Genomic DNA, 18,975 nt, shown 5'->3' with positions numbered 1-18,975 from the left:
ATTCTTTTGCTATAAAAAAAGGTTCTAAGTTTTAAAATTTTTATTTGTTTATGAGCAACCTAAATATTTTTTAAGTTTTTATTTCTCTGTAGTGCTGTACTAATCAACTTGATCTTAACCGCCTACTCTACAAATTTCAAGGCCATATAGAATTAAGCAACAGTAATATTGAACTGAATTTATTAAAAAAGCTGTATTTTGTATCTCACTAAATATAAATAAATAAAATTTCAAAAAATATACGTATTACATTTTACACACATAGCAGCTTTCACACTCTTTATATTTAATTCCATTTCTTAAATGTTTAATTTTCCTTTTATTTGTATATATCACTTACCTTGGGTCACTGAAATTCCATTAATATTTTTTTATGTTAAACATTCAATTAAAAAAATATGTTTATATTAAAGATGTGCATAGATTACCCTGTTTTTTCACTTTACCATAGAAAGTTTTTCTTTTAAAACTTCCAGAAAGAAATATTTTTCCAATTTATAGATTATTGTTATTATTCATGTATATAGTCTTCTTACTTGATACTGGAAAAAAGGGTGACACTTTTAAAATCTCTAGAAATTCTGATTTTTTTTTAAACATTAAATTATTATAAAACATTAATTATTAGTATTATTTCCCTTCCGTATATATTTTATGCTACCTGCTTTCCTGTGTAATTAATAATATTATATTCATTTTTAGTTGTGTTTAAATTGTGTTGTTCACTTAAATTGTGTTTGTTAAGAAATTATATAAATTTTTAAAAAAATATGAAGCTTTGATATACATTTATATACCTTGCAAATATACCAATAAATTTTAAAAGAAAACTTATTCACAATATGTGTAAAAATAATTTATTTCCCACTGTCTTGCTGCTTATAGCTTAGCTTTCTATGTCATACAAGGCCATAACAATTTTTCAAATAAACATATCAATGCTTGATGAAAGACGTTTTTTTAACAAACTAATTACCATATTGTTATTTGCATGCCAAAATTTAAATCTATTAGCTGATAATTAATCCATCGAAATAAATTCACATAATTAGATGTTGGCAAGAGAAAAATTCAAGAAAGCCTTTAAAAACAATTAACAAGTTTAATAACATTCTCTTCTTTCTTTTTTTAAGTTAAAATTATAAAAAAACAAGCAAATCTTAACATGTATTTACAGCAGCAAAGCAACCATTTCTAAAATACCCAAGAGTAATTAGGAAAAAAACTTTCAGTGCATTATCTTCACTTCAATTAAATTATAACTCTCCAAACATTAATATCCATTAAAACAGACAACAGCCACAAATCTCAATCTTTTTTGGTTCAATTAATGTAAATTATATATTCAAAAGAAATTTGGATACATAAAAAATAATTATAAAGCACTTATATTAATATATGTAAGACATGCAGAGCCTTACAATGTAAAAACTTTTCATAATATTTGAAGAAAAATATAAATAATTAAATCTACAATCTTCTATAATTAAAGCATAAAAGCAAAACCCTATAATAATCTAAGCATATATGAGGTTAAAAAAAACTTGTTCAAAATAAATTTTGCCCACAATTACGGGCAAAACATGTAATGAAATAAGGCTCTTAAATATGTTTTATAAACAGTGTTTTAATATGCATATGCTACCAACATACAGCTTATATTCAGTTTTTAAGCAAAAAAAAATTAAATTCTAGCTTTAATGTAGTTTAATAAAAAAAAATTAAAAATCCAGAAAACTTACTAGAAAAATAACAATTTTATAAATAATTAAAAATTTATATGGAACCTTTTTTAACCTAATATTTTTATTAAAAAAATGGATTAGATTAAAAGTTTAAGCAGCACAAAAGGCAAAATCCACTGTACTACAACGAACTTTAAAACAACATTAGGTGGAGGCATCAAAGAATATATAAAATAAATCAGGAGAACAAGAAAAAAAATGGGATTATTAAGCCTTAAGCAGACAAATAACTCTGATAAAGATTTAAAAAATTTCACTATATTGTGTTGATATTTGAATAAATACAAATCACTAAATGGAAGATTGTACTAATACTTGAATGAATAAATAACAAACTTCCAAAGTAACTGTTTAGTTCTTATAAATATGCTTTTACAATATATTGTCAAAATCATGGTTACAATTACAAAATGTATTCATATATTTACAAACATTATTTACAAGATAAGATATTTAATAAAATATATATTTTAGTATTAAATTCATATTTATGGCCATCAAAATAGAGCAAGTCTTAACGCAAATCTGGAGTATCTTGAATAGTCTTTTTTATACGCAGTAAGATTGTTGTATACCACTGATCCAGACGAGATATAGAATCAAAATTTTTAACGGCATCGGTGAAGCCATCGACATCCTGTTCTTCCCATTTTTCAATGAGTTCCTTTAAATATATAATTAAACAATTAATTTGAAACCTTTTTTATTTAATAAAAATATACATATGCAAAACATCTACAAGTCTTTAAATGTAGTTATTTTAAATTTCATCCATAAATACACAATCTTTTAAGTGTTTTATTTTATAACATTTGATCATAATAATTCCAAACATTCATAAATATATATATTGACATTTTTCGTTTCACATATGTTTATAAAAAATAAAAAACTTAAACTATAAAAAGTAACAAAAATTATTAACCACTAAGTTTCAACTTAGAAAACTTAAGATTCGCTAAGGAATAAAAATTTATAGAACTCTGTAGAAAACTGACTAGTAAAATTCTTTTAGAAAGATTTTTAAAGGGTTCAAATACCTGGCAAAATCAAAGTTTTTGTCAAAGATTTAATTTTATTTCCAGTCAATTCTTCATATTTTAAAATTTTCATTTATTAAGGTTAGATGACCACTAGTTTTCATAATTCAATTCTATGCAGGTTCTAAATTAATTTCAATTAGCATAAAGAAAAACTTTGAATTAATAAAAATAAAATTTAAAAATTTTTTTTTTTAAAAAATCAAAGTATTAATTTTAATCTATGAATCTTCAATGACAATAAAAAAAGTAAAAATAATTACTAATGAAATTTAGGGTCCTAACTGATCAATTTTTGCAAATAACATTAATGTAACATATAACATTAATGTATAACAATGTATAATAACATAATGTAACCCTTTCAAAAACAATCAAAATTTTACACATAGCAGTTGAATAAAGAATATTTTTGAGAAATAAACAATGGCTATCATATAGTTAGCAATTTAATAATAATGATACAAAGATATTAAAAATAATTATACAAAGAATTGCCAAAATATTAGAAGTCTAATAAAGTTATAAAAAACAAGCCATCTTTATTTCCAAAGGTAAATATTTATGTAAATAAAAATCAATAAATAAAAAAAACAATCAATTTTTTGTGTATATTATAAAAAAAGGACTATGAATTTATTTTTACTATTAGTCTACATAAAAATAGAATTTTTATGTATAGATAAAATGTCTTTTTTTTAAACATACACTGAGACTTCAAGTATAGTGCATAAAAAATTGAAAACAAAACTAAAAAAATAATTATGCAATAGAATAATATACACAAGTAAAAATTGAAAATAAAAACTTAAAATATATTTATTGGAGTTAAAAAGAAAAACTATATTAAATAAAATCAGAATCTGGCTTTTAACAAAGTGATTTTTCAATAAAATGTGCTTGCAGTATATTAAATAGATTGAAACGTCTGACTAGAGACCCACCCAAATAATAGATATTTCCTCCAGCTGTATTAACTTTCAATGTATTTGTCCTTGAAACAGCTATTGCAATCCACTAACTTCCTCATAATAGATACTTCAAACAAAAGGCAAAAACTGCATTACAAAATCATCAGAATACTTTAAACAAACTAAAAAAATAATTGTGATTCCAATTGCTTAAAGATTTGTAGCTGTATCACAATCTGTCTTATTCAAACAATAAAACAGTTTGCAAGTAAGGTAGGAACAAATCATTGTTCAGCTAAAAAGATTATTGAATAGAACAGTGCTTTTAGTCATCTGAATCTATTAAACAGACAGACAATAAAATTGAAATGAAGCTATTGTAAGGTTTTATACATGCATTGATTAATTTAGTTTAGAAACCCATAATCTTACAACTTTTTAATGAATGTTTTGTGTGGGTCTGTTTATTTATTCATGTATTTATCTACTATAGTGTTCGAATTAATTGGGACAAGCAAGATTTTCTCATTCGAGTTGGTATGGGATTGCCAGTGATGTCCCGAACCACTTCAAACCAGTTATATCTGCCTTGAGTTGCGGTGACGGATAGACCTTCACTATAATTTACCAGTCTGACTGGTTTTTGTGTATTTGTAGTTCAGTTGTGAGCATTTCAGTGTGGAAACTGGTGGTTATAATTTTGAGTTTAGTCTAACACAAGTTATGTGCTTATAAAAAATGGATATTAGTCCAAGGAAGCGCTCTAAAATTATCGCTCTTAATGAACACACTTCTATGACTGTAAGAGACATCGCTACAGCAGTTGGTATAGGGAAATCTAGTGTTTCCAGAATTCTTCGAACATTTCAAGATTCCGGCTCATCCTCTCCAAAAAGAAAAGGAAAATGTGGACGCAAACGGAAAACTACTCCAAGAACTGATAAAAGTCTAATAGGAAATAGTAAAATTAATCCAAGAAAGACGAGCACAGACCTCCGAAGGAATTTATTGGATTGTGGTGTTGATGTGAGTACTTCAACTGTACGAAAAAGGCTTCTAGAAGTTGGACGTAAGGCAAGAAGACCATGAAAAAACAATTTCTAACTCAGAAAATGATGAAGAAACGTTTAGCATGGGCCAGAAAATACCAAAAATGGACTGTAAATGACAGGAAGAAAGTGGTTTTCAGTGATGAAACGCCTTTATTTGTGCAGGGATACAAATCAAGTGTAGTTAGACGATGTGAAGGTGAAAGTCTGAGACCAGATCATATCCAACAGACTGTAAAACACCCTTCTAAACAAATGTTTTGGGGTTTCTTCACAACAAATAGCACTGGAAGCTTAGTGCCTCTAAAAGGCATGATGAATTCAGCCAAATACATCGATATATTGCATAGTAGGATTGTTCCATTCATGGAAACATTCGACGGAACATTTCAACATGATTCGGCACCTTGTCACAATTCCAAACTGGTCCAGAATTTTATGCGAGAAAATAAAATAAAAGTGCTTGATTGGCCTGGTAATTCACCAGACCTAAATCCCATTGAGAGCCTGTGGCATATTCTAAAGAATCGCTTAGCCAAGATGAATTGCACGACAGCAGAACAAATGATAAAAAGTGCTATTCAAGTATGGTTCCACGACGATGAAGTCAAGAACATGTGCGCTACACTAGTGGAATCAATGCCAAAACGTGTTCTTGAAGTCATATCTGCTAAAGGAGGACATACTTTATATTAATACAGACACGTATCAATGTTACTTAAGGTATGTAATGATTAAAAGCTAAAGTTTCAATAAATCACTTTTTTTTCATTTGTCCCAATTAATTCGAACAGTATAGTATATACATATATGGCAAGTATTTTATATTATATACAATGAAAAGAATCTTTATCAATTTTGGCAAAAACCTAAGATTTTTTTTAAAAAAACTCAAAACTGTCTGTTTTTCTGGGAATTTTTAATAAGGACTAGGAGTATTTTTAAAATTAAAATTTATTTCTTCAAAAAAATTGGGTTTCTTAAGAAAAAAATGGAGTTTCTTTCCACAGAAAACACCACAAATGCTTTATTTGTAGAAAGATACACACAGCCGCCTTTAGATCATAAGTGTATATAATAGTATGTGTTCTTTAGCAATATTTTGACAAAATTACAAAATAGACTAGGAACTAAGAAAGTGGGAAAACTGGTGATAATTCAATGTTTCCTACAAAAAAAAAGAGAGAGACAGACTGAAGACTGGTAGTTAGTAGATAACCTTTGGTTATTTAAATAAATTGTCCTTTATACAATGTAGCTTTAATTTTAAAAAAATCTTTACAAAAATAATTCAATTTTAATAGGGAAGAATATGAAGAAACTAAAATGGGGGGACAAGAGTATGGATTTTTCTTTAAAAGAAAAAATTTTAAAAAACACACAACTAGCCAACTTTTGAACTTTATAATGTTTTATTCTTGTTAATTATATGCAAAATATTACTGTCGAAATACTAATATATATATATATTGATAAATAAAAATATTTTACAAACCTTAAGCAGTTTACATTCACGAGAATCCGAAAAAGAAGGACTCATATCTTCATACTTAGCTAAAGCATGCTAGAAAGGAAGAAACACTTATTTGAAACAAACCGAAGAGTGAAATTAAAATAAAGATAGTTAAATAAAGTAAATTAGAGAAATGCATTTTATAATTTTAATAACATTTCTAAAAAATATAAATTAAGAGTTTATTTATGCTCCTCAAACTCTCTTTCTCCAAGCTTTTGCAACTTTAAATAACTTTTCTTGGTGACACATTTAATGAAAATAATATTTAAAACCAGTTCTGTTACTATAACAAATTTGATACATTTAGTTTACACTAATTACTTTGTTTAACAAACATATTGCAATTTCATGCATTAAATGAAACAATTATTTTCTGGTTACCATAAAAAAAAAAAATACACATGCTTCATGTTTTTTATCAAATCGATTATAACTTTAATGCAAAAAAATATTATCCAATATTGCTTTTCACTTTAAATATTTATTTTTTGTTAATTATTTAGATTGAATAAGTTTAAGGGTCATAGTATTATAAACAAATTTGTTTAAAAAGGACACATAACTGATTCATACTTTATGCTTTTAAACATCTCTTCATATACTTGGAAATACCTAGTATAAAATGTTGCTTTTTAGGTAATATTACTAGATTATTTAATGATAACTAAACGAAAAAAAAAACACTTTGTAATAAACTTAATTTAAAAAAATAACCAAAACCTAAAATTTAATAGCAAAATATAATATTTTAATGCAAAATAGAGCATATATGTTTTTTAGAGAGTTTTTTTTTAAGTTTTTTATTTAAAAAAAATTTTTAGATTTTTTTTCTTATAATTTAATAAAAACTATTTATAGCAACAAATATAACATTTTATTAAATACCTGTGCATTTAAAAGATCTACACACAAATGACACAAGCCAGCTCGGAAAAAATATTCTTTTGCACTATATTTCAATAAAGAACTTTCAAGTGAGGATGCTGCAATCTACAGTAGAAAATTAAAGGAAATATGTAACTAAATGTAAAGTTAAAACATAACATCATTTTACAATTTTTTTTTACAAAAACTTATATGAACCTGTTCATAGATTTCGATAGCTTTTTCATATTGTTCCAATTGGGCACAATATTTTGCAACACTTAAAAGGCACTTGTTGGCTGAGCTATAAGATAAAAATTAAGAAGTTATAAGATTGTAATTTTCAGCAACTAATACATTTTAATACATAGATTTTAATACAAAAATGGCATACAAAATTAAATTTCACATTAAAACTTCAATATTTATGTAAGGGAATGATAATAAATCATAAATTTTAAAGATCTTACAAAATTTATTAATAATTCCTTATATTATTTAAGAACGACTTAATACTTTCAACTAAAATAGTGAATATTATTTAATTATTACAAACTAATCGCTAAGTATGTAAAATTATAATTATTTTAAATTCAAACAGAATATTCTCATGTACTGTTTTGACAAGAGAGGCGTTTTTTCTGTTTGATTAATATTGAAGAGTAAATTAAATTTAGACAAAATATTAAAAAAATTATTCTCAACAGAACAAGTCTATTTATTATTTAAATACATTTGCTGCATAATTATTAAGTTTTAAATAAAAATGAAATTCAATGGGGCATAATGAAAATATGTATTTATTGATAGTAAAACAATAGAAACATAATTTAATTCTCTCTCTTTTTCTTGAACATCAATCAATCATTTACATGTGTCCCTCTTATCTTAGTCTCTGAATAAAATCTTCCTCATCAAAAAAATCAAGACTTTTCAAATTTCACAATCTTAAGAATATACATACATGTATGCATATCAAATAATTTAAACCATGATATAAAATTTTAATAATGTAATTTAAAGCAATCTCTTTTAACATATTCAAAAAAATCCTAGCTTTATTCAAATGTGAAGAACCCGATTTGATTATAAAGGCTGTATTTACTTTTAAAAATTTCATATGTACAATTTTCTATATGATATTATATTTTAGCACAGGAATTTCCACCATGTAGTAAAACAGGGAAATTATTTAACTAATCATTTTTATTACTATAGATAAAGAGTTAAAACAGAAAGTTTTAAATTGGAAAGACATTTTAACAAATAAGATAAAAATTTGAATTTAAATTGAGGTATTTCTTATAATAGCTGTTTAATTATATATTTAAATTTAAGATATTAATAGAAATTAATTCATATACCCAAAGCATAAATCTTTTTCATAAAATGATAGATCAATCAGAAAAAAACTAACCAATTTGAATAAAATGCATTTGTTATAAACAATTTCATCAATGAAAAAAATGGGCTAATCATTACTCATATATGGTGAAGAATGATTCATACCTGTTAGATTCTTCTCCTCTATAATAATCAGCAGCTTGTTCATAACAACTGACAGCCTAAGAATAAGTAATTGATGCTGATTATTTGAGTAATTAAAGATATATATATACAAACACAAATAAAAGATACTAATGAGACCAATAGTTTTATATGGCAGCGAAAAAAAGTTATGACGTTCGAGAGGAAAATATTAAGAAAACTTTTTGTGCAGTAAGAGAAAACGAAACCTAAGGTATTCATTACAATCCTGAATTACAATCAAAATATAAAGAACCTGAGTGATCAAGGTTTCTCAAATAAGGCGGCTGAGACATGTATTTCGACATAGCGATGAAAATTCTGTTTAAAAAATAACCTGCCAGAGGGAAAAAGAGGAAGACCTGGAACATGATAGATACAGTTGAGAAGTGGACTAGGTTGGAAGTGGATAGATACAGTTGACTAGGAAGTCAACAGATGGAGAAATATAGCATCGAATAGATCTAGATGGAGTAAACTGACTGATAGTTTGGTTAGGACACAGATCAAAAGTTAGGGTCTCTTAATATCATTTTAACTTTCTGCCTATGATTTGATATAGTCCAGGAACTAAATGTGTCAATATGAAATATTTCGCACTCATTTATAAAACTAGCTGCTCATTTATAAAACTAGATAATTATTAGCAAGGGTATTTAAATATCTCTAGCAATATTAGAAAAAAAATATGTATGTTTTAAAAAAGAACATTCAAGATGCATTTAATTTCAGTTACAAATAAGATAAAACAAATAAAATTCTTACTTTATTTATATCATTAACTTCATAGAGTTCAGCCATGCTAACTAAATGTTTGGCAGCAATGGTAAAACGCCCCTAATGTAAAAGAAGCAAACATGATATAAATCATTCATTCTAAATTAATTAGAAAAATAAAAAAATCTTTTACAGCAAATATATATTTTGTAAATCCAGGAAATTAAAATATTAAATCTTCAAAAATCTTAATGAAAAAACAATTATACAAATAAATTGGATCACTAAAAAATTTCACCAATAGTACTCATTTTATTTCAATAAAATTCTTTATTATCATGCAAAGCCAATGGAAAACCTTAGGTATATAGTAAATGATTTTAAAAGTATATAAAGATGGTTGCTGAAAGGTGGAATAAAGTAGTTCTCAGGCGCCAGGCCATTCGTAAATTATATTTATTAGAGCATAATCATGTAGAGTTAGCATTCAAGGGACATAAAATTGAAGTGCATCTGAATAAAAATTTGGGAAACACTTGCAAGACTTTTTGTTCAGGGAGATTATTAAAAAAATAATAATAAACTTTCCTGAAGATAATTAAAATAATATTAAATTTTCCTAAAGATAATTAAAAAAATAATTATCTGACTAGATTTAGTTCAGTTTTGTAAGTATTTTAGCTAATTAGAAGAAAAGTCCTTTATCTTCAATTTTAAACTATATTAATCTCCAATTTTAATGTTGTTCTCTTAATGTAAGTTAATTATCATACAAAATTATGAGCATAGAATAAAAAAAATCAATTAAGGAATGAAGCATTCAAACATACTTATACGGAATATAAAATTATCTAATCTAACAAGTTTTAAAAAAATTATTAAAAGGAAACTTTTTTAATACAAAAATATTAAATACAATCAAGCCTCATTTGCTTTAATTGAATTATTACAATTTTTTTTACATTACATTATTATTTATATAGAAATGTTATTGATGTAGAAATGTTGTAATGTTGTTAATGAATTACTGATGTTCTAGGACTATTAAAATATCTAGTCTAAGTAATAGAACTGAAGTTTTATTACTTAGATTTGAAACTCAAGATATTTGATATATAGAGGTGTGACAGCATATTAATTTCATAAATTTAAGTAATTGAAGTTATGTAATATATTCACCATATCAGTATATAATTCCACAGCTTTCATTAGACAACTAATAGCCTCTGAAATTAAATAAAAATAAAATTATAATTAGAAATTCAAATAACTGAAATATATTTGATTATTATTATCATAGCATAAATAATACAGTTAAAATTTTCGATCCTTTCTAAATCAAGAGCTTTTGTTATGCATATTTACCAAAAATCACAAACAGCTTAAGATACAATTTCATTGAATAAATAAAAAAAAGTTAAATCTCAACTAAAAACTTTAAGAATTTTTTTACACAATACATTTTAACTAATTAAAAAACAAACATTTGAAGCAAAAAATTTCCCCAACCAATAAAAATAAATCTGATTGAAACTAATTTTAACACAAAAAAAAACTAATCTCATTAATTATTGCATCTAATACTTTTGAAGAAACAAACAAATTACATAACACACAAAATGATGAACTATCTTATAATTATTTAACAGTACAGTACAGACTTAAGGCAGTCTCTGTTTAACGCTTACAAAAATTCAACTTCTTTGTGAAAATTATTTAGAAATTTATTTGAAAAAATAAAGAAATTATGTATATGAATATATGATAAATTTAAATAAACTTTCAATGCTGGAAATGAAACACAATATTTATGATTAATTTAAATAATCCAGCATAACAAAAATTCACAATAAAGCTATAATAGAAATTTACCAACTTTAAAAAATTATAACAATAAACAAAATCTTAACTAAATAAAATAAGAATGATATTTATATTTTCCATCAATTTAGAACTCATAAAAAACATCAATTTAGAACTCATAAAAAACATCAATTTAGAACTCACAGAACTCAACAAACTGAAAACTATATTAAACAAATCCAAAACTCTATTTAATTCTTATATGTTACCTTAATTTACAAAGAATGAATGACATTGTCAAGCTACAATACAGTAAAGTTAGCACAAACAATGTATAAAAACACTAATATAATTAGCAGAAACAGGTGATTGTTTCAAAACTCCAGCATAGATTTAACAAATCTCAGATATATAGATTTAACGCTTTTTTCTAAATTAGAAAAGTCCTCTAATGTACAGGTGCACAACCTGTGACCTGCCATCTGCTAATATGCGATCCGTGATAGAAGCTTCTAAACACAAAGAAAAAAATTCGAAAACAGAAAAAAAAAACTCTAAAATTCTAAGTTGCACTTATGAGTCATTTCTTAATGTGTTACATTTTCACTGATTCTAGTAAATCCATGTAGAACTGATTCTAATAAATAAATGTTGTTTCTCAATTGCTTTTTCGGCGGTTATTATGCGGTTTTCTGCTTATAGTTTAAAAAATATGATATTAATACACGAATTTTAAATTTCAGTTACAATTTTTTGACTAGCTTTATTTGTACTGATTTCACCATAAATCTAAGTAACATTTCAATCGTTATTTCAGAAATTACAACAAACAATATCCATTTGGTTTTTTTAAAACAATATTCTGACTCAGTTATGAATCGCCCTTTTAATTCACTTTTCGATGTGATTTATTTCTGATGATTTCATCGTAAATCACAAGTTATTTGGCAGTTATTATGTCATATTTTCACGCTACAACTTTCCACATGATTTGGAAATCTGGTATTTTTACATCAATATTATTATGACACGCAAGTTTTAAATAGCACATTTAAATAATCACTTTTTGCCGCATTTTATTTGTGTGCTAATTTAAGCTTTTTTGGCAGTGAAAACATCGTATTTTAACATAGTTTTAAAAACCGTGATATTTTCAATGAGATGCTATGAATTTTGAAGTTGAATCGTACCATTATATAATAATTTTTTTTACGCATTATGTGCCGATGTTATTGTAAATCTAAATGATTTTTTAAGCAGTTATTTCTGCTTTACATTGTGATTTCAAAAATCTCTTATTTTTATTCTGATATTTTTATGACACACGGTTTTTAAATTTCCAATTTAATTTAAATAATTACTTTTTTACACATTTTTTTTTGTCGATCTCATCGGAAATTTCAGTGATTTTTTTCCCTTTGCAATTATTTCTTTTTATTTTACAACCATTTTTTGGCAGTTATTACTATGCATTCCCACATAGTTTTAAAATTTACAATACTTTTATTCAACATTCGAATTTGAAATCGTACATTTGGCATATGTTTTTTTTTTTTTTTTTCAAAAAAGAAAAAGCTAAAGAAAAATAAAAAGCTCTCTTAATTTTTAAAATGAAAATCTAATGCGGAAAATCTCAATTTAACTTTCTCATATAACTTTTTAAAATAAAGTTCATTAAAAATGTTGATAAAAAACATTGATAAAAAAAAGTTAATTTAAAAGAAAAAAAATTGTTCTTAGACATCAGTAACATAGAAATAATCACAGTTTTCTATGTTACTGATATATAAACAGTCTGAAACGTTCTGCTAAAATGCTGCGCTATAACAAAAACATCAAAAAAGAAGAAAAAATTTTTAAAAAAACTATTTATCTCAGTTATTAGAACTAAAAGTGAGAAGAACTAAAAAAATCACAAAATTAATGCGGCACTTTGTTAATCTATCCGTTGCGCAAGTGGCCCTTCTCTCAAAAAGGTTGTGCATCCCTACAATACCTGATGTTTGTGCTTTTATACAATGTATTCTAATGAATTATCAACTTAAACATATTTATTTTAAATGATCAAATTATTTACCTTGAGGGTCAGTTTTCTTGAAACAATTTGCAGCATCAACAAAAGATGAAGCTGCATCATGTCTGCTGCCCGATTTGATATGTAACTCAGCTGCTTCACAATAGGCAGTTCCAGCAGCTATGTAAGTAAGTAATAAAAATATATCCAAATGAACATAAGTATCCAAAAATAAAATTACATTTAATATTAAATAAAAATCAAAAAATTATACCAGTCCATTTCTTAGCCATTTTAAAAGCATTTGCAGCTTGGTGATACATGTCACAGGCTTCCTCAACTTTAGATGACCCCCTATTTATAAAGCCAAAATTTAGAAAACTAAAATTTTATTCATAAAAATTTTACAAATTAACAGAGTTAATGCTCAGGTATTATTTGAAGCAAAAAGTTAATGAAAGATATTTTTACCTTTTTACTAAAGCAATTTACTAACTTTTATGTAAGAAAATCTCAAGAATTTCATAATCACACTCCTTTTTAAAATTCTTACACTGTTTTTATCTAAGCAGGAATGGAGACAAATACATTTATTATGCAAGAGAGAAAAAACACCACTTCCTTGTCCCAAACAAATAGTGAAATTGGCAAGAAAAATACGAAACTTAGTGTTCTGCATCAGCAAGAAATCTTTTGACCGTGCCAAATTTTAAAATTGGGTTACAAGTAAAAAAGAAATTTCTTTTAACTAGACACCTAAAATGATAAACGAAGTGTTCAAATTTATTAATCTTATAAAACTATTTTGTCTTATGCTTTTTCTTTCTTTCTTTTTTGATTTTAGCTTTTTTGCTCATGAACTTTTGAACTCAGCATAAATCCTACAAAATAATAATGAAGCGATGCAAGTTCCTTTAATTAACCTACAACTGTCCTACTTAAAAAAAGATCATTTTTGATTTTAAAAAATTGAAAAGATAGAAGAAAAAAAACCACCGAAAATAAAAAAGGTAAAAGGAGTTAAATCAAACAAATATCTTGTAATCCAATACATGTACAGCACATTATACCAAAACACTGAATTTCAAATCCTAATTCGTTATAAATTATGATAATGATTATCTACGTTAAAGGCAAAACTTACTAAGTTTTCTTGAGAACAAAGGAGGAAGAACTTAAAACTTGAGAACAAGGATAGAAATCCTTGAGAAATAAAGCTGTTAGCTAGCAGCAGATAATCATAAAGAATCGTGTTTTGAATATAGCCTAAACATTTTAATTGAAGATGTATTAAGTCAATAGGTCACACTTTCAGCTAAGGAAATACAAACATTTACAATGAACGAAGGAATGAGAAGTGTCTGCAAGAGGAGTTAGTAAGATTAATTCAAGAAAATATTACCTCTAAATATTGCAATTACTGAGAGGTCTGCCTAATTCTTGTGAATATTTAATGTATCCTACACACTGTGACTTTTCTGGAGGTAGTTACATACTTTGAATCGACCCTCTTCTATGACCTTTTCCTTTGTTTATCAAATACCACAGCCTAAGTCTTGTCAGATTTTAACGATAAGTTAACCATCCTATAATTTTAGTTTTACACATGGTTAAAAGCAGGGGATATTTCCATATCGTGATCTGTCGCGCCTACTGCAATCGCCAAAGTACCAAATAGATTTTAAACTTGCAATTTTTTTTTAAAAAAAACATGTAGATGTTTGGTGGCTATGATTTATACATTTAGAGTTAGTCCCTTTCTGGGATGTTTATTGCCTTTTTTCTCGTGGCTGCAGACCAGGAAGTTGCCAAGACTTGGCGATTATTCTCTCACAGATCACGATACAGAAATTTTCCCTTTAAATGTACTTGTAGGAAAATTATAGGTAAATGCAAATGAAGGTTATATTTGCATTCTACTGAAACAATTCCCAAAATGCAGCTCCCCCATTTAAACATAAAATGCACAAATTTAAAAGAAACTTTAATACATCTCAAGCATTACTTTTTAGATCGTAAACAACCACCTTCGTCCAAATTATTCATTCAAGTATGGAAAATATGCAACTTTTAGTATTATTTTAAAAAGCCTGTTATATTCGTTACTTTACATCTTATTGAACAAATTGAAATAATTGATGAATTTAATTATTAAAAAGTGATCTTACCCAAAAAGAGAACCAAAAAATCCCTGCGCAGATTTTAACTTCTTTTCTGCTTCGCCTACAAGAGCGATTCCTCGTTTTTCATTATCTGCCATTATATTCTATGAAAGTTTAAATAAGTGAAACCCAAATTAAAATTATTCGAAATTTCTCTTCTTAAACTATTTACTTCATTGCTATCTTAAAAATTTAGAAATATCTCCCCTTGGGTTGCTAAACGGTAAGGCAATTTGTTTTGATCAACATATCATAATCATATATGATATAAGTTGAAGTAAGTCCTGAATGGAACGAAAACTTCCGGTGACGTTCCAAGAAATGAGCTACGTACAGTTAAATTAGCCCTTTCTTAACGAAAGTCTTGCTCCTAACACTAACAAAATATTTTTGCTGCATTCAATTCGGGCATCGCTTCTATCTCACGGCATCGATAGGAGGAGCGACTATCGCATGCAGCGAAAATGCTCCCATTTCCCATTTTTTTTGTTTCCCTTTTCCTTTTGCTGTTGTTAATTTACGTCGCACTAGAGCTGCACAATGGGCTATTGGCGACGGTCTGGGAAACATCCCGGAGGATGAACCGAAGACATGCCATCACAATTTTGATCCTCTGCGGAGGGGATGGCACCCCCGCTTCGGTAGTCCGACGATCTGCGCGTAAAGTCGAGCACTTTACGGTAGCACAGTTTAACGAGGACCAATACCGCACACCCTCGGTCACTACGCAGACTGATCCAAGTGGCCACCCACCCGCACACTGACCGTAGCCAGTGTTGCTTGACTTCGGCGATCTGCTGGGAACCATGTCTTAACAATCTGTCCACTGCGGGACTTTCCATTTGCATTGGACCATTTTTGCAGCACGCAATTCGTTCATCTTGCATTTAGTTAAGTTAGCACAGAGCAGTAATTTTTAAGCAACAAACGATTACTGTCATATTTATCTAGTCCCGCAGTGGACTGATCGTTAAGACACGGTTCCCAGCAGATCACCGAAGTCAAGCATCACTGGCTACGGTCCGTGTGCGGGTAGGGGACCACTTGGATCAGCCTGTGTAGGGACCGAGGTTGTACGGTGTTGCTCCTCGTTAAACTGTTCTACCGTAAAGTGCTCGACTTCACGTGCACGTCGTCGGGCTACCGAAGCGGAGGTGCCATCCCCTCTGCAGAGGATCAAAATTGTGATGGCATGTCTTCGGATCATCCTCAGAGATGTTTCCCAGACCGTCGGCAATAGCCCATTGTGCAGCTCTAGGGCGACGTAAATGAACAACAACTACAACATATTTATCTAAAACTATATTTTATCTGAACTGACATCACTCGTGTCCATCTGTCATTCCTTTACGCTTACTGTGCTGTGAAGACCATTACATTTATGCTTTCGTTTCAATTTTCGTAATTAAATCTAACAATTTTAGACGGTAAATAACTATGAGAGAACAAAGATAATTATAATAAATTGTGCCCCAATGTAGCTTAAAATAATGTGATAGAATATAACTTATTTTTATAATATTTTCTGATAATAACAAAATATAATAATTTATATGGTAATGTTCGAAACATCGTTAATAGTTGATGGCTCTGAATATTAAAGATTTTTTAGTTCAGTAAAAAGGGGGTTAGAATGAGTTATGGATGCTGGATATTACTTCGTAAAATGAAACGTAATAAATACAAAATAATTTTGTTTTTTAATTTCTTTTAACTATTTTAATCACAGTTTTAAGTTATAATTCTACTTATTTTCATGCGAAATAAAAAGAAATTTGTATAAATATTTTATATTAAATAGTTTTAGATTTTAAAAATGTAGAAAAGCTTATAAACTTTATTACATAAAGATATTAATTATTTATTCTAGCTTGAATTTCATGTAAGGCATTATCTCCAGCATAGCAGTATAGCCTCTTAAAAAAATCGCGATCCCCCAAAAATTTTCATTCATTCGATAGTTTTGAAATAGTAGAAAATTTTTGCGATTATTCTTAAGCATTTTTTCTGGAATGTTTTCAGTTTTAAGGAGGTTCCAGCATTCAGCACTATATAAAAATATGGAACGAATAACAGTTATAAAAAAAATATTTTTGTGGAGATTTTTATATTTGAAACTCTCAGAAATTTTTGAAGACTTCTGAAGCAGGTTCTAGCTTGAGTCTTCGGTTGATATAATCACTGCCACCTCCCTGCTTATTTACTACTGCTCTAGTAATAAACTGAGCGCACAATTTCACTAGTTCAAGGTCGCGCGTTGCAATCGATATACTATGCCGTAACTTTTACATTTCAAGGAAAATCAATTTAATATTTTGGTATAATAATCTTAAAAGGATAAACTATCAAAAAATGCAATAATTTGTTTTTTAATTTTAATTTTTTTTTTACTGTGTTGTTCCTCCTTAATAAACAGCAAAGTTATTGATAGATGTATTTAATACTCATAATACTCCCCTCTGCAGAGGATCAAAATTGTGACGTCATGTCTTTGGATCATCCTCAGAGATGTTTCCCAGACCGTCGCCAATAGCCCATTGTGCAGCTCTAGTGCGACGTAAATAAACAACAACAATACTCATAATATATTGTTTACTAAATACAATAAATTAACATGCAAGGACGTGTCATTTTTAGAAAACTTAAGCCATTTTTTTTACCTTTCCCCGGTTAATGTCCCTGATTGCATAACCTAGAAAAAAAAATTTCTTAGATATTTTAAATTTTTAGAGTCCGTCATCAGCGAAGAAACTATAATAATTAATTTTGGACATTTTTGTTCGATTTCTTCCCGTTTCCTCCGGCAACCAAACAGGTTAAGTTTTCAAGCCTGCCCTTTTCAATAGTGATTCGTTAGATTGATATCAGGTATTTTTTCTCTCCCTCGAATGAACAATAAATTGTGAGCCTTAATGTCGACATTTTTTAAAAGGGTTCTACTAATAACATATAAAAAGAAATTTATTATGGAACAACCTTTATATACAATATGACTTTGAAAAAACACAATTGTTGGAAATATTTTAAATCAATTCAGTAGAGTTTGAGTACCCATTTTAAACACTCTTTACCCAACTAAGAAGGAACCATAAAGAAAGCGGAATTAAAACGATCAATAATCATCGTAGGAAACAGAAATTCCTTTAAATACAATTAAGAATAGCTCCATCAGGCAATAAAATTGCTTTTGGTGTTTTATTAACATCTACCTCAAAAGCAATTTGGCAGATTTAAATAGCACATAGCTTAACTATCAATTTTGTGCTGCAATATTTCTTTTATCTACGAATTATTTTATTTGTGCGTTTGAAATGTTTGTTGATTTATATAATAAATTTTTGAAAGGGACAAATACCCATACCCTATCTAGACCCTTCAGGACTCCAGTTTGAATTTATTAAAAAAAAAAAACCTTTTTTTTTATAAATAATTTCGATTTCGTAAAATTGCTTAGACACTTTACCAAACGAAATGAAAATTGTTTTTCTCTTAGAACTCAGTACTAAAAGAAACTTAAAAATGATTAACATTTCCTATCGATAAACGTGGTAAAGTAACAGGTGGCTTTGATAAGACATTGAGTTGATCTTAATGTGAAAACAAATACTGGAAATACAGGTAATTAAA

General features: G+C 27.4%; 1 protein-coding gene across 1 annotated transcript; it reads right to left on the bottom strand.

Moving 5' to 3' along the window:
• Nucleotides 1–841: 841 nt before the first annotated feature.
• LOC107441991 (alpha-soluble NSF attachment protein) lies at nt 842–15,671 on the bottom strand. The gene is made up of 10 exons (XM_016055421.3): nt 15,355–15,671; nt 13,461–13,540; nt 13,250–13,366; nt 10,549–10,595; nt 9,418–9,489; nt 8,635–8,690; nt 7,345–7,429; nt 7,147–7,251; nt 6,241–6,309; nt 842–2,409 (listed from the first exon to the last, which is right to left on the bottom strand). The coding sequence occupies exons 1-10, from the start codon at nt 15,444–15,446 to the stop codon at nt 2,260–2,262; spliced, it is 873 nt and encodes a 290-aa protein (XP_015910907.1). The 5' UTR covers nt 15,447–15,671; the 3' UTR covers nt 842–2,259.
• Nucleotides 15,672–18,975: the final 3,304 nt, after the last annotated feature.

This window comes from Parasteatoda tepidariorum, chromosome 1, assembly GCF_043381705.1.
Source record: "Parasteatoda tepidariorum isolate YZ-2023 chromosome 1, CAS_Ptep_4.0, whole genome shotgun sequence".
Classification (NCBI taxonomy): domain Eukaryota; kingdom Metazoa; phylum Arthropoda; class Arachnida; order Araneae; family Theridiidae; genus Parasteatoda; species Parasteatoda tepidariorum.
The sequence above is the reverse complement of the archived record's forward strand: the minus strand, read 5'-3'. Positions and strand labels throughout refer to the sequence as shown.

What these genes read in the sequence shown, in the direction of transcription:
- LOC107441991 (XM_016055421.3), bottom strand. Translation starts at nt 15,446, where the DNA reads ATGGCAGATAATGAAAAACGAGGAATCGCTCTTGTAGGCGAAGCAGAA. An exon ending in TTTTTTGGTTCTCTTTTTGG is followed by an intron (nt 13,541 to 15,354) that starts GTAAGATCACTT and finishes CTTTATAAATAG; the next exon opens with GGGGTCATCTAAAGTTGAGG. An exon ending in TAGATCTTTTAAATGCACAG is followed by an intron (nt 6,310 to 7,146) that starts GTATTTAATAAA and finishes CTTCCTTTCTAG; the next exon opens with CATGCTTTAGCTAAGTATGA.